Source organism: Rhincodon typus, chromosome 25, assembly GCF_021869965.1.
Source record: "Rhincodon typus isolate 14 chromosome 25, sRhiTyp1.1, whole genome shotgun sequence".
Taxonomy (NCBI): Eukaryota; Metazoa; Chordata; class Chondrichthyes; order Orectolobiformes; family Rhincodontidae; genus Rhincodon; species Rhincodon typus.
In genome coordinates, this window is record NC_063356.1 from 9,912,386 (window position 1) to 9,939,709 (window position 27,324).

The window sequence follows — 27,324 nt, forward strand, 5'->3', positions numbered from 1 at the left end:
ATTCCATGTCTTTTTAATAGCTTTCTCTGCTTTTTATTTTCAAAGACATGTATGGACAGCCCAAATTTCTGTTCCTGAATTGGCCTTTAATTGGCCTTTATTTCTTTTGACCAAAATGTAATAATTCACCTTCATGTGTTAAATATCATCCACCATATACCTGCCCATTATGCCAGTCCATGTCCTCCTTAAGTTTGTTTACGACCTTTCTCAAATTTGTGTCATCTACAGACTTAGAAGTTGCCACATGAATCCATTTCATTAATGTCTCAAGAAGAGCAGTAGTCCTAGAGTCAACCACTGGGAAATGACATTGTATGTTTCAGACAAATGACTGTTTACTATTACTCAGATCTAAGAACAGAAAATTTCTTCACAGCTGATCAGGCACCAACCATGCAATGAAGCAGAGCTATCAGGTTGACCTTTCATCAGAAGTGAGGAAAGCTAGCAATAGGTTTTGCAAATCTATTCCATTGCTTTTCTTCCTCAGTTCGGATTGTCCTAAACCTGAAAGGCAACTGTTTCACTTCCGGGATGCCATTCAACCCATCAGTCTGTTCTGCCATTTAGTGCGATCATGGATGATCTGATAATCCTCAACTCCACGTCTGCCTTTTCTCCGTAATAGTCTAACCTGCTTCCTATTTCCAGCATTTTGTTTCTTTTGTTTTAAATTTCCAGTATCTGTGGCATTTTGCTTTTGATCACTGACTGCCTTAATCAACTTTGTATTCAAGTAGCTAGGGACTCCTTGTTCCCTGATCATCCAGTTTGGCTTTGAATATTCTTTTAGCATTTAAATTACATAGAGGGGTCAGTTAGCTCAGTGGGCTGGATAGCCAGCTTGTGATGTTCAATTCCTGCACCTGTCGAAGTTACAACAAAGAACTTTCCTTTTCAGCCTCTCTCCCAACCTAAGGCATGGTAACCTTCAGATTAAATCACTACCAGTCAATTCTCGAATGAGAGAACAGCCCTACGGTCTAGCCAAACTATGGTGACTTTACCTTGTATTATACAAAAAAATGTTAGTTACCTTAAGGAGACATTAACACATTTGACCAACAACTTGGTCTTAAAGTTTGATTTTAAGGTGTGTTTTAGAAGGAGAAAATCAAAGAGGGTTAGTAAAAGACTTCCACCTTGAACATCAGGTTAAACACATTCAAAATATTTGAGATCGTGCTCAAAACAGAATTGGTCTTCAAGGGAATTGAGGGATATGGGAATAGGATGGGAACACAAAGCTAAGGTCGTTCAGTCTCAATTCTACAGTGACAGTGCAAGCACAAAAGGCGAAATAACCTATATTCAGACACCTACAAATGAGGAAAAGGGGAAAGAGGCCAGCAATGAGATAAACTCAAAACCTGATTTCATTTCTCCTCATTGGGTAGTCTACACTAAGCCACTAGTTTTCAAGTACTGTCGAATTACCCATGTGATGTGGTCAGTTAACAAAGCACTAACCTGTTCTAATTTGCGCTGATATTCACGTGACGTATTCCTAGACTTTTCCAAGGATCCATGATATTCAGAGCAAATTACACAATGTGAACAATATAGTCCTTTTATTACAAAGAAAATGTTATATATTCAGTGTCTGCACAGTCATAAATAAAATCACCCAGCAACATGGATGCACATCTGAACAATGAGAAGAAAAAGTACACAAGTCAAAGGACACAAGTACAGAAATATTAGAAACAGACCATCTGCTTTAGATCCTAAAACACACAAATTCTATTAGTCAACCTAAATGCAGACCATAATTGAACAAAAATATTTTACAATGTTTCATAAAGAAAGCTAGCATTGCCTCTGCAGAATATTGACAGACTGCTTTGAAGAAGCACCTCTAGTATTTTACAGGATAGCAATTGCTCTGGAACGTGAAGTTGCATTTGTGTTTTACTTCACTGAACCGTGTGCATATACAATGTGTAGGGTTTTCAATTGTTTTAAAAACATCTGTTTTCTCATCAGCCAGTTAGGCAGCACTGGAGTCCATCAACTTAAAGATACAAATAAGTAACAAATGAAAAAAAAAGGTGGTCTCCATGATCACAACTAATTCATTTATTTCTCGTAGTTCCAGCATCTATGTCTACTTTGATTCAAAACAACCAACTAGCTACTGGAGTTTAAGACTGCAGCACTGGCGCTTTCATTCTGGTCTTCTGTTTCTTTCCAGTTCAGGACCATGTCAGCGCTGATTTCTACAGTGCAGTTCCTGCTGCCTTTTGAATAGTTTCAGAATTATTTCTGGAGCGGAAAGATCAGAACTGCAGTGTTTTTGTTGCTCACTTGTAATTAGCTGCTTTGATTGGGAGTGGGGGCAGAAACTATTCATTAGTCACACATTAGAAATTAAGCTACTTCTGCTGAGCAGAAAGCAAATAGTTAAAACTAAGGCACTACACATTTACCTTGGAGTGAATCGATTTGTCTTCCCTCACCTCTGACAACAAAGCTCTACACAAGGTGGATATGCTTTAATATTAACAGGTCTGTACCAGTGAAGTAACTGGCTCTGCTCCTTGCAAATCTCCGAAGTTCATAAGCATACATCCTGTTGGGGCAGATTTTCTTCAGTTCTTTCAGCCCATCCTGTAGTGACCAGAAAATCAAAAGCTTGGCTGTGCCCTTAATACAATATGAACAATTGGCATACAGCAGGCTTTACAGATAAACAATACTAACTTCAGCACAAGAAGACTGTGCATTAAGGAGTCCTTACGGTACTTATCTTTCAACACTGTCCTGGAAACAGTAGATAGTCTGGCCAACCCTAGTGTTACGATATAGACGTTTTAGCTTCTTAGACACTGTTGGGTTATTTATTGATAGCTTTACTACATCCTTGAGAAATCTCTGGTCGTATCCTTCAAAAGTGTTGAAGTTACAGACCCCAAATCTTCCAGCTTTACATACCAAGTAGAACATCCCAATGAGTCTAATCTTCTTCAAAACTCAGCCTAGCAACTGAACTTGCAGCAAACAGTTTCAATTTTTTGTTAAAGAAAGACTATGCCACCTTCCCAAACCAAAACACTGATTGTATTCAGAAGACTACACCTCAAGTAAATACCAATATCATCCCAACATCTTCTGTATGCGGGCTGTTACTTTAAGAAAATTTCAGAGTAACCACACTTTCTTCCACTTGCTGTTATACTACAGTCAGGATGTGAATACAACAAATCATACAAAGTAGCTACATACGTCCATGGACAGAGATCAGAATGGTCTGCAAATACCAAGTACTCTCTAAAAATACCCAAACATTCAGATCAGAGCCTCTTCCAACTTGACCCCAAGCATGTGGGGTGGTACAAGGTGAACTTGAGACAATAATGACAGATTCACAATGGGCTGTAAACAGTTGGCAGAGGGAAAAGAGACACAAAACAATATATTAAGAGGTAAACACCATTTTTTTTGCAAAAGTGACAAATTAACTGTCCAGATACAAGTCAGAACCCTCTGGGAACTAAAAACACATGTTTCTCAAACTATTAATGTAACATCATAATAGTCCCAGTAACATTCAAGAACCGTATCAGACAGGACAGTTTACAACAACATTCTCGACGCAGACCTAAGCTTCTCCCACTTTAAAATATGCTTAGGAGTCCTGAAATCCTAATTTCTCCCATCAGGTGGAATAATTTGTAATCATTTTTCTAAAGCATACACTATCAGGACTCTTAATTGTAAGCCCGCGTGTACAATCTAAAAATTTTTATTTAAAAAAAATATAAACTAGGCTGCTCCAAATACTTTCACTTAGCTTTAGGTTAGGAACAGCTCCACACATAAATTAAATCTCCAGAGAATTAACCTTATGTGTCCCCATTTCTGATGGCAGATGAGGTAAGGAAAGGCCAATGAGCCAAGCCTAAGGATGAACCCATTACAAAGGAAAGAATGCACACATCTATTAGTGCTGAACGTCAAGATATGGGCAAGGCTCTTTCAACAATGCTGACTGAAAAACATCTTAAGCTGCTAATAAGCCTCATCACTGGGTTTTCTTCAAACTGGGTAAACCTGAAGGCAGGTTAATATCACACTACCTTTTGCCTGCTTTTTTTTGGGAGGTGATGGGTGTCATAAGGTCATAATCAATGAATTAAGCTGGTCATAAAACCAGCACGTGCTTAAAACAGATATGGTTTCCAACTGTACATGGTACGTAATCATAGCTTTGTTTACAGCTTTATAAATTACACAGCCCCACTGCATACAAAACGTAGGTCCATGGTTAATGTCTGCTTATTCCAGAGGCAGAGTTTGAATCTGTTTGAGTAGGTCCGAACAAAGTTTAAGTTTTTCAACTGTCAATCATCTCAGACAGTTCAAGTAACAAGTCATCTTCATCCTTTCCAGGGTCCAAATCAATTTCTGCTTCAAGTTTATCATCTGAGAATTCTTTCATCAGCTCTTCAAAATCATCCTCAGTTGTGGCAGACTTGGATGCAGTTGAGCTCAACCTCCGAGCTTTAGCAGGCACTTGGGGAAGTGAAAAATTTTTTATCTCTGATTGTGAGATGCTTGTCGACTTGCCCTGCACAGCAAGATCAACTTTCCTGGAAATTAAAAAAAAGGAATAAAGTAAGCTTTCTAGAGAATCTTTTCTTTGGCAATCATTTCAAGTTCATTATTTTCCTGGCTCTTCAGATTTTAAAAACTAGAACTATTGACATTAACCTTACATGTGCAATAATCACTTGTTGCCCCACAACCCCTGCAGAGTGTGGTTAATTGTGCCCTCTCCACAATCATGCAGAAGCTCATCAATTATGCAGAACAGCCTGCTTCAACTTGCTCAGGTACCCATCATTCCTGTCCGATTTTGATGCTAAACATTAAGAAGCAAACTAACAATGGTAAAATTCTAATGAACCTGTGCTACATCTCCTCCAGGGCCAAAATATCCCTTTTCAGACCCAGTATCAAGAACTGTGGCCGTGTTTGACCAAGGCTATGAATTAGGGACTGCTTCCCCCCCTTTTTATTTCAGGCCTTACAGATAAGCCATCAAAATGTTTCTATGCCTTTTAATTACTTTCTCTGTATGGTAGCTTTGAATTGTGAAAAAGGTTTGGATGTCAAGCTACAAACTCCCCAGTTTCTAGTCTCTTGCAGTATTCAGATCTGCCTTTATTGGATTCAAAATGGATGACCCTTTCTCCCCACAGTGAGCTCAACCCGCAAGTTCTGACCATTCATTAAACCTAAATCCTGCTGTTCCTTCCTGCTCCCATCTACAGAATTGTACAACCTGCTAGCAAGTTTCCAAAGCGCAATGGCCTGCATTCAGGGGAATGTCTCTCCTTACTTTTTGACATTAGGCAAACTGCTTCTTTTAAACATTGCATGCACGACAATGAAACCGAGACCTCACCTTTCTTTGGATCTTTCTGGCACCTGCAAAGTCAGAGGGGTTAGCTCTTCTGCCTGTTCTGGCAATGCTGTGGGCTGAAGACAGAAAACGTTAAAAATTACAAAAGTATATCTTGAATATTCCTTTCAGAAGCAGAACAAGCATTTTATGTGTCAAAGAAAACTAATGGTAAAATACTGTGTAACCAATACTGAACACTGCACACCGATCATACAAAGGAAAAACGACCAACCAGTCTTTAATAAGGATCTCCACAGTGTGAGAGATGTGGAGTATCCTGGAATTTAAAATTAGGTGCAAAAGGAGTAAATAAGATTTGTATATTTAGGCAATACACCAATAAAGATTCCTGTCAATCCACAGTTATAGTTCAAAGCCCCGTTTTACCACTAGGCAGAGAAATTAAACAGATTCTTTTACTTTGTACCCAAAACTTTGCAGGTCAGCCAAAACATCTCTCAAATTCTTCCCTTTCAACAGGGCGCACATGCCAGTGGATGATAGGACAAGACAGCCTTGAGCATGTTTTTAAATGGATATAAAAATTGAGGTGGTGGTGGTGCTGCTGGTCGTTAGGGGGGGTAGTGGTGGAAGGAGATAGAAACGCAAAATTTGAGCCAAATACCAAGAATGCAGATGCGAATGTGTCTTTTTGATTTTCCCACCCTACACCCAATTAAAGTCAACAAGGTAGAACAGCAGAGACTGGTAATGGATACTGCACGGGAGAAATAAAATTAGAACTTTTCTCTTCACCACTGGCATAATGCAGCAACTGGTGCAACTCAAGACCCATATAACGTTAAAATGTATTTCATATCCAGAAAAGATTCTCTTGACTTTTCAAGAACTGTGGAGATGTTTGTCTTTTTTTTTTAAGTGTAGGAAGAGAAGGAAAGATTTTCTAACTGTTCAGTTAATTAGAACCATAAAAGTGATCTGAAATGCGGGTTGAATAATTTATTCAGGATATTCGCAGGTGAGATTCTTACTGTAATGGTCTTCCCTGCTGGTGGCTGCTTTGTCAGATCAGTAGTTCCAGTATTGAGTGGCTTAACTGCCATAATACTGGAAGGATGGCTGTCAGGGGATTTGCGTTTTTGGTTGAGTCTCACAGGACAGGAATTCTTCACAAATGATGGTTTCACATTTAATTTGGGTTTTACTGTAAAAAAGATGGCAAAAGATTAGAGTCATGTAGTCAAAAAATATATTACTGTAACCCATAATTAGATATTAGAAACTAATATAACTTTCTACAACCCTGTATTCTTTTTAATGGTTTATAAATATATTTTTAAAAAATCCAGTACGCAGCTCGCAGCACAACAAGAAGCTAAGTCAGCCTCAGGAGTCCAAGTTTCTATCTAGTGTTATGAAAATGTGCTATCCATAATATTAGTTTCTAACATCAATAGCTGAACACATTATTTTGGAAATAACATCACAAAACAGAAGACATAAAACAATGTTTGCATTTGGAAAGAACAAGTTGCTGGGATAACGATGTCAAGTCAGCAACACTTTCAGGGGTCACATGAACCAGTCTGTGGGTTAAAGATGATAGCTTGACTGCAAGAGTCCGAGATAACTTGTGTCAGACACCGCTTTCGTTGGCTCTTTCTCTGCTCAAAGTTTGAAAATTGAAAACCTGCTGATCACTATAAAGTGGAAGTTTGAGTGTACACTACTCTCTCCAAAAAAAAAAGAACAGAATTCAGTCTGCCATGAATGATTCGGAAAGGCACCCCAGTTCTAAAAGCTTGTGTGCAAAGTGACTTCAGTTACAGACCTGATTCGGCCAATCTGTGACTAACTCTTTTTCCTGAATTTAACTGTTACTTGATCAAAGTATTTTTAAGAAAATACTCTTCAGCTAATTTTTCCCCAGTCTTAATGAGTTTGGTTGTCATTTTCCATGAAGGAAAGGTGTACATGTATACAGTTTTAAAGCTTTCATTAATATCTACATCTTTGCTTGCAATAAACACTAAGCCTACAAGATAGGAATCAGTTCAGTCCTCCGAACAGTATCATAACTTCAGAAATCTGCCTAATCTTTCCTTTGTGTTTCAGGTTAGCTTACTCCATATACTGATAACCAGATCTTCCAGATTTTCAGGTCACCACTAACTATAAAAGGAGATTTCAGGCAAAGGGAGAAAGCAAAACAAGAGTTGCACAAATCAAAAGAAGCAAACAAAATTATGAAGTACAAAAATGAGGGAAGCAACAAAGCAAAGCAAAGATCTTAGTGTAGTGAAAAGATGACATTCTTAAGGAATGAAAAGCTAAATTTCTTAATAATGAAATGCACCACAAAGTAATGAATAATAGATAGTGAGATCATAGATAGGTTTTGACAGTGTCATCACAGAAACTTAACTTGAAATGACAGACTTCGTTCAAAAGCTTTACTGTTGGTTGCTGCTGTTTAAATAAGCAGAGACATCACGGAATGTCTTCACCTACCCATTAGCAACTGACCAGGCAATAACTGCCCTGTATACACTAATGGTCTCGAGTTGGGGCAGACTTTTCAAACTAGGGGCAGGCTCATAGGCATGTTCGTAATCAGTGTGCTTTTGTCTCAAAAGAAAAGGATCAGAATTAACTGTGGTTCAAATGCCCATAAATGCCAGAGGAAAGGGCTGTCAGGTCTCAGCAACATAACCTAGAGACAGTGCAACTGAGTGTAAGGAACACTCCACAAGACAGAAATGCAGGCCAGTGCTCCAACTTTGTGTTGAATATTCCATCAATACTGTGACTGAAACATGTTCTTATTCATGCATGGTATTGCGTATGTACTAATATTGAGCTCTTATGGTTCTATATGAGGTGAGGGAGAAAAGGAAATCATGACATTTTACAGTGTGCTAAAATTTAAACAATCAGAATTGAATATTTATTAACATGAATGCAATCAACATTCTTTACTGTTAACTGAAAAAGCATGGAGGAACAGGTCAGGAACATGCAGCAGCAAACAAACAATAATCACATGTAAATGAAAGCACAAACTCAAGAGACAGATACCTTTCAGAGCAAGTGGCGGTTCTGCCATTTCATTTCTGGCAGTGGTCAGCTTCCCATCTGTCTTAACAATCGGTTGTTCAGTTACAAGTCGATTGTTTGGTCTTAGTTCTGAAGCAGCAGACTGATTATTCTGGTCAGTAGCCTGGATTTCACAGTCCATTTTATTTGTGGTTGCCTCTTCTCCTGGCAAGGCTTGACCTGGCTCTTTCTCAGTTTCCTGCAGCTGCCGAAGGCGTTTTTCCTTCAGTATTTCCTCAAAGCTTTTAACTTGCACCTTCTGCAACCTTGGACATTCTTTTCCATTTGCAGACTGCAACAAAGTTGACAGAATTACATACGATATATTGCAGTGACTCAGACTAGTTTGTTCAAAGTGTCCACAGAGCATTAATTTATGCTCCACGTGAGCCTCCTTCCATGTTTCCCTCATTTAAAATCTACCATCGTAAAAACTAAAACTGGAGAACATGGTGAAAGTCGTTTAAAGACAGATGTGAGAAGAATCATTTTTTCAATAACAGTGTCAACTTCTCCTTCCCAGAATGCAATAGAGCGCGAGCCTTCATAGAATCACTACTAAGTGAACAGGGGCCATTTGGCCCATCAAGTCTGCAATGATCCTCTGAAGAAGGACCCAGACTCAGAATCTTGGCTGAGCTAGATTGATTTCTAATGGAGAAGGAAGTTGAAGAGTGTGTGTGTGAATGCATGCGTGTGGGGTTGGGGAGGGAGGAAGGGAGGAAGAAGCACTGAGAGGAAAGGGGAACCAAGACAATCACCACATCAACTATGAACTTACTGAATGTTCAGAACAGGCCTGAAGGGCCAAATGGGATTCTTCCTGCTCCTAAGCCCTATGTTCTTATACCCTGTCTTTCTCAAGCTCAGCTACTTTCCCCCTACGCTATTCACTTCATCTTTCCCTGAAATAGTAAAGTACACACTGACTGTTGTTTGGGTAAAGATGTTTCTTCTGAATTAATCATTACAAAATCATAAAACATTTCCAAACAGAAAGACACCACAGTTCTTACTACAATTGCTGAGGTGAAAAAAGACCTTTAAAGTCTAAGATACTTAATGTTTTCGTATATTGTACTGACCTTATTACTTTCCCTTGTCTCCCCTTGGGTGGCAGCAGCATCCATTGATTGTATATCCGTTGGTTCAACATCAGCCTTTTCTGGCTTGACAGCTTCTGCATAAAAGATTATACAAAGTTCTGAATTCTGTTGAGCTTCAAACAATACATAGAAAGCAAAGGTTTAAAAAAAAAACAGTGGTGTCAAGTTAACTGGTCTTTATTTTCTTCCATCTCCCTCCCCTCTTGGCTAGAGGGAGTATATTTTCTACTTTCTAGCCTGATAGAACCTTTCTTGAATCTCATGAGTTTTGGAAAATTATCAACACATGCACTCCCTCATAAGCCCTAGGATAAAGTCTACCTGGACTCCGGGGCTTTTCAGCCCATAGGTACATCAGTGCCACTTGCCCTGTGATTATAATTTCACTATGTTCCTCTCCCTCTCTCTTCCACCTCTTGATATACAGTTATTATTGGAATGTTTTCGATATTTTCCATAGGGAAAACAAAAGCAATTTTTATGTCCATTTAATTATCTATCAACTCCCTATTCACACCTTCGAGGACCACTCAATTTACTTTTTTCTTTTAAAATACATACAGAAACTCGTGTGATGTTATTAGCTTACTGTTAATTACTTCCTCCTGATTAACCTATTAGACATTGTGCCTTTTCTGTATATCCAGATCAATCAGCTGACTTGTCACTCATCAATGCACAGTTATCCTTTTTCCTCAAGTTTGATGTTTTCCCTAACTTTAGTTAACCATAAGATAGTGGTTCCTCCCTTTGGAATTTTTCCTTATAATAAGAGTATACCTATTGCAAATAGTATGAAATATCTCAAAAAGGTCTGCCACTGTGTCTCTATTCATCTATCCTCTAGCCTCACATGCTAGTTCACTTCAGCTAGCTCAGCTTTTATACCACATTGCTGCCCTTACTTTAGGTTTAAAACATTAGCCTTTGACCAATCTTCTCCCTTTCAAATTGGATGCAAAGTTCAAACACATTGTGGCTGCTGCCACCCAGGTGTGCATTATAGAATCATACAGATGAGGCCCTTGGAGCCAGTCTGTACCACCAAAAATACACAACTACCAACAGTAGTGCTACTTTCCCCACATTAGGTCCATAGCCTTGAGTGTTATGACAATTGAAGAGCTCATCCAAGTAATTTTTAAAATACTGGAGTTAACTTTGAGGTCATTCATTGATCCTATTACATTACACAATGCTAAGTCTAGCACTGCCTGCTGTAGAAAATGCTGCTCTAAAAAAACTACCTTAATAGAATTCTATGAACTCCCCATCCTTGCTCTTACTGCTAATGCGATCTTTCCAATTTTATGCAGATTGAAGTCACCCATGATTATTGCAGGCCCTTTATCACAAGCATTCAATATTTTATGTATCTCTATGTTTACCTAGTTTCACAGAATTCATATTAAATCACAGCACACCTATAGGTTTGGTGATTCGCAGTAGTCTCTTGCGGATAGATGAAGTCTCATTCTTTGGCTTCTCACTCTCTTGAGGTGTTGCGAGACTCTCTTGGTTCCCCTGTCTTCGCAGCGCCTTCTCACGTCGTATCTCTTCAAGAGTTTTAACTCTGATTTGTTCCAGTGGCTTTGGCTTACTTACAACTTCATCAGGGGCTGCCTTCTGACCTTTTGCTGTAGTACACAACATAGATAAATTAAAATAGGAGTGAACTTGAGGAACTTCCAAAGAAGTGACAAGTTCTAAGTAAAAGCTTTCAGGTGAAGCAGTACTGCAAATTTAAAAAAAAAATTTTAAAGAAGCAAACAAGAAAATAAAAACATTCCCAAGGAAAATTTGAACATACTTGAAGTATAACATTAACAGAGCGCAGATGCAGGTATGACATGCCTGACAAAAGTACTATGTAATAAAATTCATAAGCCACCATATTGCATCGGAAAACATCCAACTTCTTTTTATACAATGCTTTCCATGTAGTAAACTGCTTCAAGGAGATTTGCAGCAGCATTAAGCAGACAATATATTACTGAGCCACAATGCGATAGTAGGGCAGTTGATCAAAAGCTTGGTCAAAGAGATAGATTTTGACTTACAAGAGGCGATTACAGAAGTAATTCCAGGAGCTTTGACAGCTGAAGGGACAGCCAATCAGGCAGCATTAAAACTAGAGTGCCAAAGAGGTTAGTATTTAAAGAACAGTGACATCTCAGAGAATCGTAGGGCTAGAGGAAATGACAGTGAAAGTGGGGCGGGGGGGGGGGAGGTGCGTGGGGGGTGGCAAGGCTATTAAGGGGTGTAAAAACGATGCCGATTCAAAACTCAGGAGCGAACTTGAGTCGGTTTGAAGGGTGAATAGGAGTTGCCAACAGCTGGGACACGATTGCAGTTTGAGATGAATTTAATATTATGGTGTATAGAAAATAGGAGGTCAAGAATTAATTGATTTGACACGTCTAGAAATAACAAATGCATGGATGATGGTTTCAATAGATAATCCAACACAAAGGAACAGTCAGGCAATGCTACAGATTTTTAAAAAATGGCCTTAGTGGTGGAGTGCATATATGCGGTTGAAAGCTAATCTTGGTGGGGAATATGAACAGTGTGGCTTGGCTGCAAACAGAGGAATGTTGTAGGTGTACCAGAAATGTAGTTTATGATAGGGACCAAAGGCAATGATTTTCACCTTCCCATAATTTGATTGCAGCCAGTTTGATATGCAGTAGACACAGGCTGCTTGGTAGAATTCTCACTTCATCTGGGATGACTTAAGGAAAAAAAATTCAACTTGCACTAATGAATACAGACAGCTGTCAAGCTATACTGTTAGGCTGTGTTCTTAAAGTAACACAGGCCACAAAAAGGAACACAACTCACCCTTGCTTTTTCCCATTCCAAGATTTTGTTCCTTTCTTGGAGTGGCTTCAGGAAGCTTTTTGGATGCACTATCTTTTCCAGTTTCTTCTGGAAGCTGCCCCTGCTTCTTCAGTAGAGACTCAGAGGCTGTTTTCACTCGTACTGTCCTAATAATTTGAGATGCTTCCTCCAGGAAAGTGGAGGCCTGAATAGGTTTATTAAGACCAGTAACACCAACACCAACTTTAAAGTCTCCATTGCCATCAACAAGGTCCCTTTTGGCAGCCTTTTCCCTGCGAATCTCATCCAAGGTTTTCACTCTGATTTCTCCAGAGCCTTCTGTTTTACTAACAGGTTTTTCTGCAAAGTGGAATAAATTTTGTTACTGAACAATTCTTTGCAGAATGCAAATCGAAAGCTGACTTACAGACAACAGACAAGAGCAAGTAGTCACTACAAGTGCAATATCATGCAAAAGTCTTTAATTCTACAAATGTCAAATGTATGTCATTTGCTATCCAAGATCTGTAACACTGCATAGCAAAAAGGAGGTTTCTGGGATGAGCAGAATATAAACAGTGTGTCTTGCCAACAAAACAAGGTTATGGCTTGGGATAAAGAGATGCTCAGCAAGTAAATAACAAGGTTATTTGATAGTATTTTGACCATACTCCCAATGCAAGTCTTAAACATTCATTGTTCCTTGATATAGATACAGAAAGAAAAATGAAGTACAGCATATTGCTCTATCGAGGGGCTGAAGCAAGTTTGCGAGTTCTTATTTGTGCTCCCTAATTTGGACAGGGTATCTGAAAGATGCAAAGATTTGACCAAACTTGAAATGACCCAACTAAACTGTTTCAGTGTAAAAGGAGAAGAATCCAAGGGATAGATATAAAGCTCTGTGGCTGGCACATAAAGAACACAATTGATTTTGGAACGGCTCAAGGTGCAAGCATGATCCACGGAAGTACTGGGTTGCAAGCCATGTTTCTGAATACAAAATTCACATTTCACAACTGAAGCCACAGGGTAAGGTGTGAAAATAAAACAAAGCTGTCTGCATATATATTGGTCTAAGTACATAAATACTACAGATTGACTAGCGAGGAGCAGTTGAGGAACCAGAGACTAGAGCACTGTCTGTCATCTAGGGGTAAGAGACAAATGTAGAAAATATAAAAAAATGCCCAATTGCTGAAGATGGATTGAGGTCAGGGGAAATAAACACTTGCTATTCCAGACTACCAGAAGCAGCTTTTCAAATTTTTCAACATACCATTTTCTGCTGTGGAAATTTCTGCAGGCAGACCAAGTCTCTCCCTTATGGACCTGGGATTTTGAACTGAAACAAAGAAAGAAACGCAGATCTCTGAGTGACCGTAGAGCACTGAGAATCATTCATCTTGATATTGAGACGGTATAACACTCCATTTTGTGATGACTAAGGAGCAACAGAGCCTTGACGAGGTAAATATCATCAAGGCCACTGATGTTTATTACAGAAAATGGAAAATAAATCCTAGGTCAAATCACTAAGCCACCCTTTGTACCTTCTAGACAGGACAAAGCAGAGAATTAACGAAGATAACCTGAATTCTGAACTTTATGCAGATGGAGGCGGGGGGTAGATAGGACAAAATAGAACAGAAATGGGACGACAAAAAAAGGAAAAAAAAAAAAAAATCATGATTTATATATGGCACTAACTGATTTTCTAGGGCACTGCCACTATGCTGACATGGATGAGAGTGAATGCAAGGTAAACAAAGAGGAAGCTACTCGGCAGTCCTGCTAAAAAAACGACAGTTTTTGAACTGGTTCCTACAGGTATCTTCCCTTCATATATTGGTGTATTTGGGATCACTTTTCCCACTTTAGGTTGATGCATTCCACAATTGCTCAAATGTCGTTTGCCATTTTTTTTTTAAACTTCAATCAGGAATCAGCACGGCATATTTAGTGTACAAATTGTCTAATAAACACAAAACTTCCAAAATAATAGTTATCATTTTTAGTATTCTGAATAATTGCTTCTGACTGACTCAGAAAAATTAGCAAGCATCAAGGTGTGCTGATTCCCGAAACCCCACAATCAGATTATTGAGATTATCACAGATCTGAAAAAGACTAAATCTTCTGCTGCCAGATGTGTCACCTTGAACTGTGGTTACCACAGCTACTCCTTATTCCTATTCATCAAAAGAATAGCTTCAGTGCCAGATCGCAGCTGAGCAATTCTAATTTATGCAAGTATTTTCTGTACCTTTTTGTGCTAGTTCTTCACAACCATCCTCAGCCAGTATCTTCCTTTTGCCAAGTCTCTCAGAAAGGTTACGCTTTAAAGTTGTTTCAATCTCAGCTTCAAAAATTAAAATGGAAACCTTATTCAAAATGTCATCTTTACAAAGTATATAACTAGCAACAATGACAGTCAAGGAAAAACAAGACTCCTTTACCTCACCACAAATAGCATGGGAGATATCAACCAGATTAATGTTTTAACTTGGACTCTCCAGATAAGTTGGATGGTTGGAGAAAAGCTTAAAGTTAGAGAGAAGAAGTGTAAAAAAAAAAATCAATCTTGGTCAAAATTGATTTGGAGTTACAACATCTCTGTAGACTCAGTCAACCCAATGTCTAATGACGCAGCAATGAAAAACACCTAGAACCCAAGTGAGTAACACTGCTGCTTAGCAAGTGTGATAAAAGCCCAGAGGTAAAATTATATTGCTGTGTGTGAACTTGCTGCACATAAATTATCTGTCACATTTCCTAACTCACAGTGACAATATTCCAAATATTTGATTGTGAAAAGTGCTCTATAAAACCCAAGCCTCTTTTTCAGAGAAAGGGAGACATTTTGAAATGCTCAACCACATAGCTGATGCTAGCAATTGGAACATGAAGCGGAAGATACCTTTGACTGGCAATTCCTCAGGGGTTTCCTTTGGCATCACTTTCTTTTTGCCAAGTCTTTCGGCAAGACTGCGCTTAAAAGGCAATTCACCTTCACTAATCGCTACTAGAGGAGAAAATAAAATGAAAATAGATATTCTCTGTGACAAATAGTGAGCAACCCAACCCGATTTTAGGTATTCCATCAAAAAAAAAACAAATTATGCTAGATTTTGCACTTTGCACCTGATACTTTCCTGACAAACAAAAATGCTGGAAATCTGAAACAACAACAGAAATTGCTGGAGAAACTCAGCCCAGCTGGCAGCATCTGTGGAGAGAAAGCAGACTCAACCCTTTGGCTTGAGTGACCCGTCTTTAAGGCATTATGAAGAAGGGTCACTAGACCCGCAATGTTGACTCTGCTGTTTCTCCAGTGTATTCAGTTTTTCTCCAGCACTTTCCTGACAAGCTCAATTAGCTTTAATTTGGATCATCTCGGTTCTCACTACTTGTTTAGTTCTTCACTACATGATCAGATACCTCACTGTGAAAATACATATGGAAACTGGTGTCCAAAACACTGTATACAACCATTTATATAGCTGCATATTTAGTGTAGAACAAGACTCAGCAAACTTTGACAGAGCACATGCCCGGAATGACACAGATGCAATTTTGTTCCCAGTTCACCAAGTGTCAAACTACTTTCTAGATTGTCTTTATTCTTTTGGACTGAGAGCAAGGACTTGCCAGCCATGCACTGCCTGGGAATGACAAAACTACTTTGCACAACCCCAAAAGTGTGGCGAAGAATATTTTTAACTGTAAATTTTAGTATATAAGTCATTTATTTGATTCATAATCCCACACTTGTCTTCATGCGTTTAATCAACACCCTGTTAAAAGCTATTCTTGACTCTGCTTCCATTGCCCTCCGACCTTTTTTTTGAAATACTCCCAAGAAAAGAATAAATATACTCAAACCTCCACTGTGACCATGGAGTGGATTACTTCCCATCTCTTTACTACACTATTTATTAAAATAAAATCACAAATTGGATATTAAGTTAAATATCAGCTCCAAACTTTTCAAAGCAAAACAAATAACCTTAAAGGTTAAATAATTAAACGTGACCTGTTTAAGTAGAAGTTTATTAAGACTTAACCAGGAATGTCCATTGTTCAAAGCAATTATATGATAACAAATATTAATGTAATCAACAAAGTACTGCTACAGCCTAATGTCTCTTCCATTATCTAATTTCAATGAATTGTTACGAAATACTACTCTGCCTTGACCCAAAACACTCACATTTCTTTGGAGATACAGTTACTTTTCGGAAAACCGTTCTGACATTTTCCTTTTCAATGACTAGGTTTTCGCGATTCGGCTCCACCTTTTGTGTCTGTGTTGCCAGATCTACTGGGAGCTCATCTATGACAAGAAAACAGGACAAAGTTTAAGTTCTCCACACAGACCTTCCTTCAAAACAAAAAACAAGACTACCACCACCACCAAACCTCCTCAGACATATACACAACATAGAAACAAAGAAACTAGGAGCTGGAGTAGACCATTCAGTCCTTCAAGCCTGCTGTGTTGTACAATATTATCATGGATCATCAAATACAGGAGCATAAGTCAGACAGCAAGCAAAACTTACCCATTTTCTTCACTTTCTCCTTCATTAATTTCTTCTGTCTAATTTGCTCTAGGGTTTTTATACCAAAATCCAAACTGCAATCTGCTGGCGGAAAACAAGATCTTTATTAATTCAACAATGTGAATCAGCATCCATTGAACAAAACTTAGTTTGGTCAGGAGACACTGTAGAGAGTAACACCGATCAGTAGATCTTTCCTCATTCCCCTTTTGGAGGCATTTGTCTCCTATTAATTGCTTCAACTTGACATCCACTTGGAACTGTAGTAACAAGCGTGTAAATAGATTCTAGGATTGTCACCTCAAATACTAATTCCAGCAGGCCCAGAGTATCTAGTTAGTTCTGGAATTCTTTAAATTACCTTTCTTAACATGGACAGCCTGTTTCTTGGCAGAAGTAACACGGATGCCATTCTGTTCTTCTGCAGTAGGGGGCTGCATGTTTTTATTTTCCTCTCCTTCAGAAAACTGATCTGAAATGAGAATTGAAATATCAGTGACTAACCCTGTTGTAGCCCTAGCCCTCGCCCTCGTTCTTTACAGCAAAGATACCAGATGAAATATACCTTTGTCTCTTTACAAGCCACAATACTACAGGATTGACAACCACAGGACAGGGAGTAGGGTTTTGAATGTTTTGATGCCTCTAGTTTCATTACCTCCCAAACTTGAGGGGATGGATTAGACTGAATAGGAATCACAGGCTGTTACAACTGGTTTATGGGTAATTGTGGTAACAGTTCTCAAACACAGCCTAGGGCCATCCAATATACTTGTAACTATACAAATTAAAGTTGTCATAGTCCTGTCAAACCATAGGACTGTTCTCTCATTACAGAGAGAGAGATGACTGGTGGTGGTTTAATCAGAGGATCACCATGCCTCAGGCGAGGGGAAGAAGTTGTGAAGCAGAATCTTTCATGGTAACCTCAGCCAGTGCAGAAATTAAACCCATGCTGCTGGCATCATCTCTTCATACCAAACAAGTTGTTCAGCCAACTGAGTCTATAAAGGATCACTGACTGACTAAAGAACTCATTAACCAATGGTGACCACTTTATCATAGTAAAGTAACAATACAGTGATCTACAAAACAGGTTGTTGCTGTGCTTAGTAAATTGGTTAAACATGCAAAAGGGCAAAAAAAAGTAACATTTTAGAAACCTGCATGTAAAAAGTATATACAGGTAGTTCGGCTGTAACACGTGTTTCATTAACGCAAATTGGCTGTTACGCAACTGATGAATAGTGGACGCTATTTGGATAATGCAAACTTTCTGCTGTACAGGTAAGGTGATTTTCCTATAACGCGATTTTCTATAGTTGCATTCTTCCATGACCTCACGCTATTGCATTATACTATAGAACTACCTATAGTTACAAACCTGAAACAAAAAAGTAAGAGACAACCCAACAACATAAAACATAGCGGTTCCTGTCTAATACATTACTACTAATTTTAAAGCTCTACCATTCCAAGCATTTGAAGATCTCAATGCAGGCATCGGAGAAATGTAAACACTGCTAGCCAATTATTGAGGTCACAGAAAATTACGAAGTAACTACAAAATCAACTTGGTTTTAAGATACACAAAAAGAAGAAGAGGTCCTATATATTAGCGAGTTATTATGTTTTAGATTGGAGGAAGAATCAACCCAGAACTCTCATTTACACTTTTTTGCCTAAATGATTCCACGAAGCCTTCGGTTGCAGATGAGTTATTATTCCAATTGGTGATCTGATTCCCTTGTTTGAAACAAACTTTTATGAATAAGAAAATGGAAACTTTAAAAAAATGGTGTCGAGTTGTCCACTGCTAATTGGATATATCCAATCAGATTTTACATCTCTTTACACTGTATGTGTGAAAGTAGAAACTGACCAGATAAGTCACGAGCAACAAATAAATATAGTGAAGGAAAGAGGGTGGGAAAATTAAAAAATGAGCTATACTGGCTGAAAAGTCTTCCTTAAAAATGTGGCAGATGGAAGTACAGAATTAATCGTATAAGTAAACAACAGCATTAGATCCTGTTCTGATACTCAATTTCTAAGTCCAGCAACACTCCAAGTTATCTTGGAGGGAGGAACTAAACTTCTTTTCACAATAATCCTGAAACCAGTTTCACTTCTACTATTAAGGCATGCCAGATAAGTTCCGGACTGAATTTGGACTATAATGCAAGATTGCTATAGATTTTATAAATACTGCCAAAAAAAGTTTACGTACATGGAACAATGAAACAGTAGCTTCAAATCAAAAGAGGGAAGAGGCAGGAACATTACAAGAATTTAAAACTCACTCACCGTCATCATCTTCATCATCATCTGCAGCATTGATAACCACAGGAGGGTGAGTAGGGCTTGGAACGTTTTCTGATGCCTCTAGTTTCATTACCCCTCGAACTTGAGGGGATGGATTAGATGGAATTGGAATCTTAGGCTGTTGCAGCTGGTTTACGGGTAACTGTGGTAACTTGGGCTCGTCAGCTGCCTCAGACACCTCCTGTTTGGTTTGGACACCTAAGGAAAGGAGTGAACATATCACTGTGAACACCAGAGTTGAGATTAAATATTAAGTACTAAATCACAAGGAATTCATCTCTGGAGTATCTATGCAGCAAGTCAATAACTGGCAATGATTGAGAACCAGAGCAACAAACATACAGCAAAATATACACATTAAAAGGAATTTTAAGGGGGAAGATAATTATTAACGTTGCAAAACAACATGAAATGACTCGTAAACAAACAATATGTTAATAAAAGGATAAATAGGAAGGAATGTTAGCAGTGGATGAGGGGAGCCAGTTGATAGTCAATACTTAAAGATTCCACAAAGGGTTATTGTGCAAAACAAGAGCTCATGGTACAGTGATAAAATACTAGCATGAATAGAAGATTGGTTGGCTGGCAGCAAACAAAGAAGTTGTCTTTTTTAGAATGGCAAGTTGCAACAGATGAGAGAGTCTTGTATGGGATTACAACTTTTACAATTAATGCCAATGACTTAGATGATGGAAGTAAATGTGTAGTGGCTAAATTTGCAGTTGACACAAGGGTAGGTATGAAAGTATGTTGTGAAGGTTACATAATCTCTCTATTGATCTGTAACGCGTTATAATGGCAAAAAAAAATCAGGCAGATCAGATATAATGTGAACAAATGTGAAGTAGTTCATTTTGGCAGGATAAATAAGAGTATTACTTAACTGGCAAATTATTATAGAACTCCAAGGTACAGAGGGATCTAGGTGTTCTGGTGCACAAGTCACACTAAGTTAGTAAGCAGGCACAGCAAGTGATTGAGGTGGCTAATGGCATGCTATCCTTTGAAGTAGAACTGAACAAAGAACAGTTATTCTCCAGCTGTACAGGGCATTGGTAAGACCACATCTTGAATAGTTTTATCATCTTAATTTAAGGAAGGATGTAAACGCACTGAAGCGGTTCAAAGGAGGTTCATTATATTCATACCTGGAATGACTGGTTGTCTTATGGGGAAAGACTAGATGATCCAGGCTTGATTTCACTAGAGTTTAGAGAAGGGAGGATGATTTTATTGAAATTTGTAAGATCCTGAACGATCCTGACAAAGTGGGTGTTGAAAGGACATTTACTCTTATAGCTAGGAGACACTTTTGAAATTTGGGCTTGCTCTTCCAGGGCAGAAAAGATTAAATTTTGTTTCTTTCAGAAGGCTGAGAGACTTTGGAACTCTGTGTCTCAGAAGAAAAAGGAGACGGGATCATTGAATGTTCTTTAAAAATAGGTGAGGACAACAAAATCAAAGGTTATTTTGGATAGATGAAAATATGGAATACAGAACATAGAAAGATCAGCCATGATCTAAAAGAATGGCAGAGCAGGCATGAAAGGCCAACTAGCCTACTTCTGCTCCTAATTCATATGATTCTATCACAACTGGTTTGTTGCCACCCACAGTTCTGAACTCCCCAAAACTAAACAGCTTTGTAATTGCTGCTACTGAGTGAATGGGTTGACAGAAATATGATTTTATAAAGGTAAAATTCCTTTCTTAAATAAAAAGAAATTCATGGGATGATGGTATTGTTGGTTATGATAGCATTTATCACCCATTCATCAATGCTCAGACAGCAGTTAAGAGTCAATTGCATTCCTGTGGGTCTGGATCACATGTAGGCCAGACCAGATAAGGATGCCAGATTTCCCAAGTGGAACAAAGTAGACAGGAAAAGTTGTCTCTTGTCCTTTTGCAACTTTTAATATTTTCTACTCTAAAAGATACTGAAAGCTGGTGGAAAAGAGCACATTTCTGCACACAACTGCAAAGTTTTGGTACCCATTGTATGTTGGCTCCATAACTCGTGAATGAACCTATCACTCAGCTCACCAAGTGAAGTGTTAAATCATGAGGAAGCTGTACAATGACAGTTCAGTAGATCGATTTTGAAAGGAAGCCAAAAATGTGGAACAAGTTATTCCAGATACCAACTTTGCCCCTCTCAGTATCATCTATACTGCTGAAAAAAATTGAAATGCTTCCCAGCTTGCATAACTCCAGGGTTTCCTGACACCCAATTTTACTACATTACACGTGGTAATCATGAAGAAACACTTATAAGGAATGTGACTGTCAGAAAAAAAAAAACAGGCCAGATTACTAATCTCAAGTAACATGCCAGCAACAAAAAAGAGTGCTCAGACCTTTCGTAGCAGGGAAGTAAACTCCTTCAACGAAGCGAGGCATGCTGTGGCGGAAAGCACAGTGCAACTTCGTACACCCAGTGGGCTGCTTCTCCCAGTAGCATGGGATCTCACTCCGCCGTTTCTAAAAGAAAAATAAAATAAGACGGCACGTGACAATTTAGTAACAATATCTCACACATCCATCTCATTACAAATCATATCCTGAGAACAGTCTAAACAGGGTGCAGCTTCAGCAAAGCAAGAAAATTCAATAACAGAATGTGAAATTGTACAACTAGAAACACCAGAAGTATTAAGCGAACACAAAACATTGGTAAAATTGGGTGCACATTTGGAAAATATTATCCGAAGCATCTTTCTATGCGTGCACCAACCCTGAAATCTATATTTATCTATAGGGAAGCTCAATTGACAACCTACTTCAATCTCCATGTGACGAAACTTGCAGACCTGCCGAAAACAGCGACCTTCCTGCCATAGGGTACAAACGGTCTCACTGCCAAGGGCTGCTTCACAGTGCCGAAAAAGACAGTTGTTGCCCTGTCAAGCGAACATAATACACTTTAGAGATCCTGCTCTTCATCTCATTAACATACAGAAGGTTAGTTAATACATCCCCCCTTCCAGTTAATTAGAGATACACCACACGTAGCAATGCAAAATAGGCTACTGTCAGTAGTTTCTTAATAGCACTCAAGCACCGAGGAAAGATTTTCCGTAAAGATTATTGCTGTGTGCAGTAATAAAAATAGGTAAATAATATTTTTGTCGTATTGATATGTTGTGTGTATGCCTATCTAAACAACATTGTATTTTGGGAAATCTAATTTTCAGACATTTCAAAGTTTGTCAAAAATATTCTGCATTATTGGTGTCCAATGCTTAGTTGATAAGTGTGCAATTTTGCTCGTTAGTGTAAGGTCAATGTTTAATTTATCCAGTAGTGTACACTAACTATTTACTAGTTTGTCTACACATCTTATTAGTTAATTAGAAAGTTGCTAGTTGAGAATGATACTATAAAAATACCAAAAATGGGTTCACCTCACTAAAATACTAAATTATTTTAGCTTATTTAGCTAAATTATTATACCTCATTTAGAACTATTGGCCAACATCCCAAAACCTCACTCAAAATGCAGCATTCTAACCTTGGTACATGTAGAATAGAAGTAAAAGTAGCAATCATCTCCTTGTTGAGTCATGGCTGGATTATAACAGCTCCTTCCAAACAAACCAAAGATTTCACTGTTACTTTGTCCACACTCTTATCTGTTCAGTTGCAATGCAAGATAATCTGTATCGGCGAGACGACAAGATGCTAATCTTCTGGAACCTTCTTCACCCTTTATCTAAACCAAAAGAAAAACAAGATTGCAAAATGAGTGATTTACACAAGGGGTAGCATGCTGTAGTTACAACATAGAGTTCACCCATCAGATACAAACAGACATGACAGTTTTCATCCATTTCATTTTTTTGTTGAAAAAAAATGCTTTAAAAACATCATTGTGTGAGAAAAGTGACAATCAAAATCCTCTTATTCTTATAAAGACTCTTGGACAAATCCCAACCGCGGATTCATGGCCTAGAGCTGCTGTACACAAAGTAACTTAAAGTGGTGGTTTACAATGAAAGGCTTCATATTAGCAATATGCTATTAATCTATGACATACTGTAGAATAAATTAGGAGGGCAAAGTAAAGAAAATTGCACTAACCATATCAATATCAAAGGACACAGTCAGTATATAGGTAACAGATATTTTACAGGCAGCATTTCAAATGTGATGGTGAAGTGCCTCAAAATATAAAGGTAATAAATATATTAGTTCCAAGGACCCAATGTGAATTGGTCTCAATCTCCAACTCAACCTATAACTGCAATGGCTACATGTATGTCAGTTCTTGGACCAGATTACGTGAAAATTAATTTGAAGAGGAATGCAAGGAGGGTATCTTTTAATCCACACTTGCAGGAATACCAAAGTCAGTACGTGTTTACTGTAAACCAATGCTACACTAACGGAGGAAAGTTACCCTATCGGAAAGAACAGTAGATGTACCTTTGAATGGTCAGCAATATGGTTGGGTTTCTTCAGACATCCAGTCAACGTGACCCTGCAGGCCAACCAACACTCAATCCATCAGTTATAAATGGCTCAGCATCACCTCCATCTTCACACACTGCATAGAAATATTTGGGATCTGCATGCACAAAGTGCCTTAGAAAGACTCTACTTGAAGGTGTTAGCATGAGTCCTTCTTCTTCTCTGTTGAACTGCAGGAAGCCAGGGATTAAAAAATCAACTCCTCCGATAAAGTTCATAATCACGTAGCCAGGCATCGGCTACATTTACAGCAGATGGGAAACATCCTACTTTTTTTTCTATAATCTTCCACGAAATTCCGCAGCCTTGGTTGGCCTTGGATTATGGATTTGTTTTGTGGTGAAAATGGCTAATTTAATTAATAAAAAAACACACACACGGGTTCCGATTCTGCTCCTCCAGGACAGCTGCACCTATTGAAGAAAAGCACAAACAACCTCCCCAAATTTGTAAGCAGCATTCCCTGCATGCTTTGACACCCAAACCTCCATCAATAAAAACACCTTTTCACTGGAGTATCCCCATTTGCAAACAGACTTTTCTTAACATGCCCTGCAGTGGGGTTATTTACTGCTCCTTCCTGAACAACTCCTCTGAACATGATCAAAGGTTGGTAAGCTCAAGCAGTGCCAGGTAATGCAAGTGAATCAAAACGGACACTGCATGTATCCTGCTAGGATTCAGTACCCACAGGAAGAATATTTTGCAGAAAATTAGATCTTACAGTTTACCCAGAGAGGATTATTCATAACACCCAACGTAGCCATCAGCATGCAGAAGTTGGACTTGTGAGAAGTCACTGCAGCTTTTTCTTCAAGTGAAGACACAACAAGTTTCTGTGCAAAGCACCATTTCTGCAGGAAACTGGGTGCTTGAAGCACAACTCACCCACTTGATAACAGGATCAAATATTCTCCCGAGTGACCATAGCTGATGATCAACATCAACAGATCACTAGACAGAGAAACACATTATGTGCAAAAGGAGATACTGCAGCTTTAAAATCAGGAAGGTTCAACATTTTCAGAACGAATGCCCAGAGTTAGCTGCAACCAGTTAGTTTTCAAACATAGCAAAATTACAGCTAAAAATTAGGAGTTGCTACCATTGCATTCAGAAAGAGCACCTTGACCATGACTCCAAGCTGGGATTCAAATTCAGATGAACTGAGTCTAAAAGGAGGGATTCAGTTAGGTTGTGTCAAATGAATGGGTTAAGAATTCTGCAGCTGTATCCATTGAAGAGAACAAATGGAAACTTAAAAAAAACCTTCAACTCTGAAACTGATTTAGTTAAAGTGTGATTTGAATGCTGAAAGCTGATCAGTCAGAACAACTACTGGGATGCACAGGGCACAGAAATGACAGGTCTCTAACATGGACCCAAAGCAACAAAATAAAGTGTTGCATTTTCACAGCACCTCATGACACTGAAACATCTCAGAAGTGGTCGCACAATGGGGGACCTTGGGGGATGGAATTTTGGGGATAACTGCAAACATTGAAGTCAGTGGGCTTGGTCTCCATCTGAATACAAGATGAATTTACAAAAGATGCAACATCTGGTTAATTACTTGACATTCTGAAAATAGACCATGCTTGCAGTAGGTTTCCCAGAAGAATACCTCTGTCACAGAACTTCACCTAGCTCTACTACCAGCTTGAGGGCTGGGCAGGAGCATAGAGAACAAAAATACACCAATTTGATCAGAATGCCCATTTTGGGAATGTTATGCATAAGAGGCATAATGCTGCTCTACATGCTGGTATTTATGTTCATCTATTGCTCATTGCGCTTTACTTAAGTATAATACCAAAAGTGGTTTAGCTCTGTACAAACACATGCTTAAGCCTTTGTTAAAAATGCATCTGTTTTACAGTTTGTAGAGTTCCCACAGACAAAGCTATATTAACAAAGTGGGATGACACAGAAAGGGACATTTAATCACAAATAGAGGCTGGTGTTGCTGTTTTCTGCAGACAATCATGCAAAATTTAAACACAGCCTGGGGAAGAGCACAAATTTAGTAAAACGCAATGAGAAGATGCCCCCAGTGCCAATTATGTATTCTCTGCACTTGCAAAACCATGTCATCTCATCCAGGTAGTTCTACAGTGACAACTTGGAGGAAAGCATACTTGTTCTCAGTCAAAGACTGAGTTCCCATTTTTAAAAAAAACTAATCAATGGGAGCTTCCATCAGCAGAACACTGTTTAAGGACTCCTCTTCACAGAAACAAATTAAGATAACAATCAGAAGAGGTCTTAAAAAAATTAATGCCACAACAAAGATGGTACTCAGATTCTGTGGCATGGCAAGCAACTCCACTTAATTTAGCAGATGAACCACCTACAATCACTATTTCTTCCCCTCTCCATGACTTTAAATCATATTCGCCCTCCAGGCAAATCATGATGCACTCATCGTATATCATCCGCCATGCAATTTACAAGGCAGGATTGCAAAAAAAAAATCAATAGAAACAATTTAAATATTAGCAAACAAAAACCTTGGTTGCATAATTCAAAACAGGGTGCAAATGGAAAAATGTCAAGTCAGCCCAAGTTGAAGGGCAGAAAGCCAAAAATATTTTTAAAATTCAGCACTCTGGAGCTGAGCATAACCATATTCTTTTTAAAAAATGGAACCCTAGGACAACTTTTTTCAGTCTGATCAATCTATCTCACAAAAGGGCAGATTGGATTTCGCAAACTCATATTCAGATAGCAATTTCAACACCTTTGCAAGGGAAGTTAGGTTACCCCAGTGACAAAGTCCAAAAGCACAGGCACCTCCCAAAGGTCATCATGGGGCCCCATGGAAGAAAAGCCCAGAAAATGGGAGATGGCAAACTGAGTTAGGATTAATACCCAGGAAAGGCAATGGCGTTGCCACGTCAAATCGGAGTTAATGTAGACCTCCAGGAAGGCCATCAGGCTGATTACTGCCGGAGGGCTAAAAATCAAAAAGCTTCATTCAAAATCTCCCACCCACCAAAAAAAAAGTGCTCAGAAATAAACAGTACAACATCATTTAAACTTGGAGATCTTGTTGGGGAGAAAACCACGCACGATTAGAGATCCACTGGTTGAATATTACCCCTATTTCCTGCAGTACACCGGCCTCTTTGTCTCAGCCGGCTCAGACGGCTACTGCGCCCGGCAACCGTCTCAGTCCAGTTCGAGGCTTCTCTCCGACCCCCCGCGGCCTACCCGCTCCTTCGATCCGCTCGATCTAAAGGCATTTAAAACCCGACTTTGCGCCACCTACACTTATCCCTCACTGACTTAGCGATGTAATAACGGTAAAACCAGTACCAAGAGCGGGTCTGGGACCGGCAATCCGCGGGTATAATCGAACCTCTCGTCGACCAAACGCCGCGGTGCCACCACCACCGCCTGTCTCTGGGCGCCAGCAAAAAACATGGCGCCCACCGGAAGCTGTCTGTTCTCTTCCCCCTGCCAGCAACAAACATGGCGCCTGCCGGAAACCGTCTTGACAATTCACACAGTCACCGCCAGCAACAATCATGGAGCCTGCAAAACTCTCCTTTGCTTC

General features: G+C 39.0%; 1 protein-coding gene across 6 annotated transcripts; it reads right to left on the reverse strand.

Moving 5' to 3' along the window:
• Positions 1-1,559: 1,559 nt before the first annotated feature.
• On the reverse strand, positions 1,560-27,175 carry zc3h11a (zinc finger CCCH-type containing 11A). Of its 6 annotated transcripts, none has more exons than XM_048611896.1 (19): positions 27,084-27,175; positions 23,721-23,775; positions 22,807-23,007; positions 22,076-22,195; positions 21,653-21,776; positions 19,272-19,487; positions 17,326-17,436; positions 16,965-17,048; positions 16,613-16,735; positions 15,320-15,424; positions 14,666-14,761; positions 13,679-13,744; positions 12,421-12,759; positions 11,001-11,213; positions 9,556-9,650; positions 8,453-8,762; positions 6,406-6,578; positions 5,414-5,487; positions 1,560-4,595 (listed from the first exon to the last, which is right to left on the reverse strand). In XM_048611896.1, the coding sequence occupies exons 3-19, from the start codon at positions 22,858-22,860 to the stop codon at positions 4,340-4,342; spliced, it is 2,559 nt and encodes an 852-aa protein (XP_048467853.1). In that variant the 5' UTR covers positions 22,861-23,007; positions 23,721-23,775; positions 27,084-27,175; the 3' UTR covers positions 1,560-4,339. The 6 variants fall into 6 exon arrangements, with proteins under 6 accessions (XP_048467853.1, XP_048467852.1, XP_048467851.1 ...); XM_048611895.1 differs by having other exon boundaries at positions 23,721-23,935; XM_048611894.1 differs by having other exon boundaries at positions 23,721-24,178.
• Between the last annotated feature and the right edge of the window lie 149 nt (positions 27,176-27,324).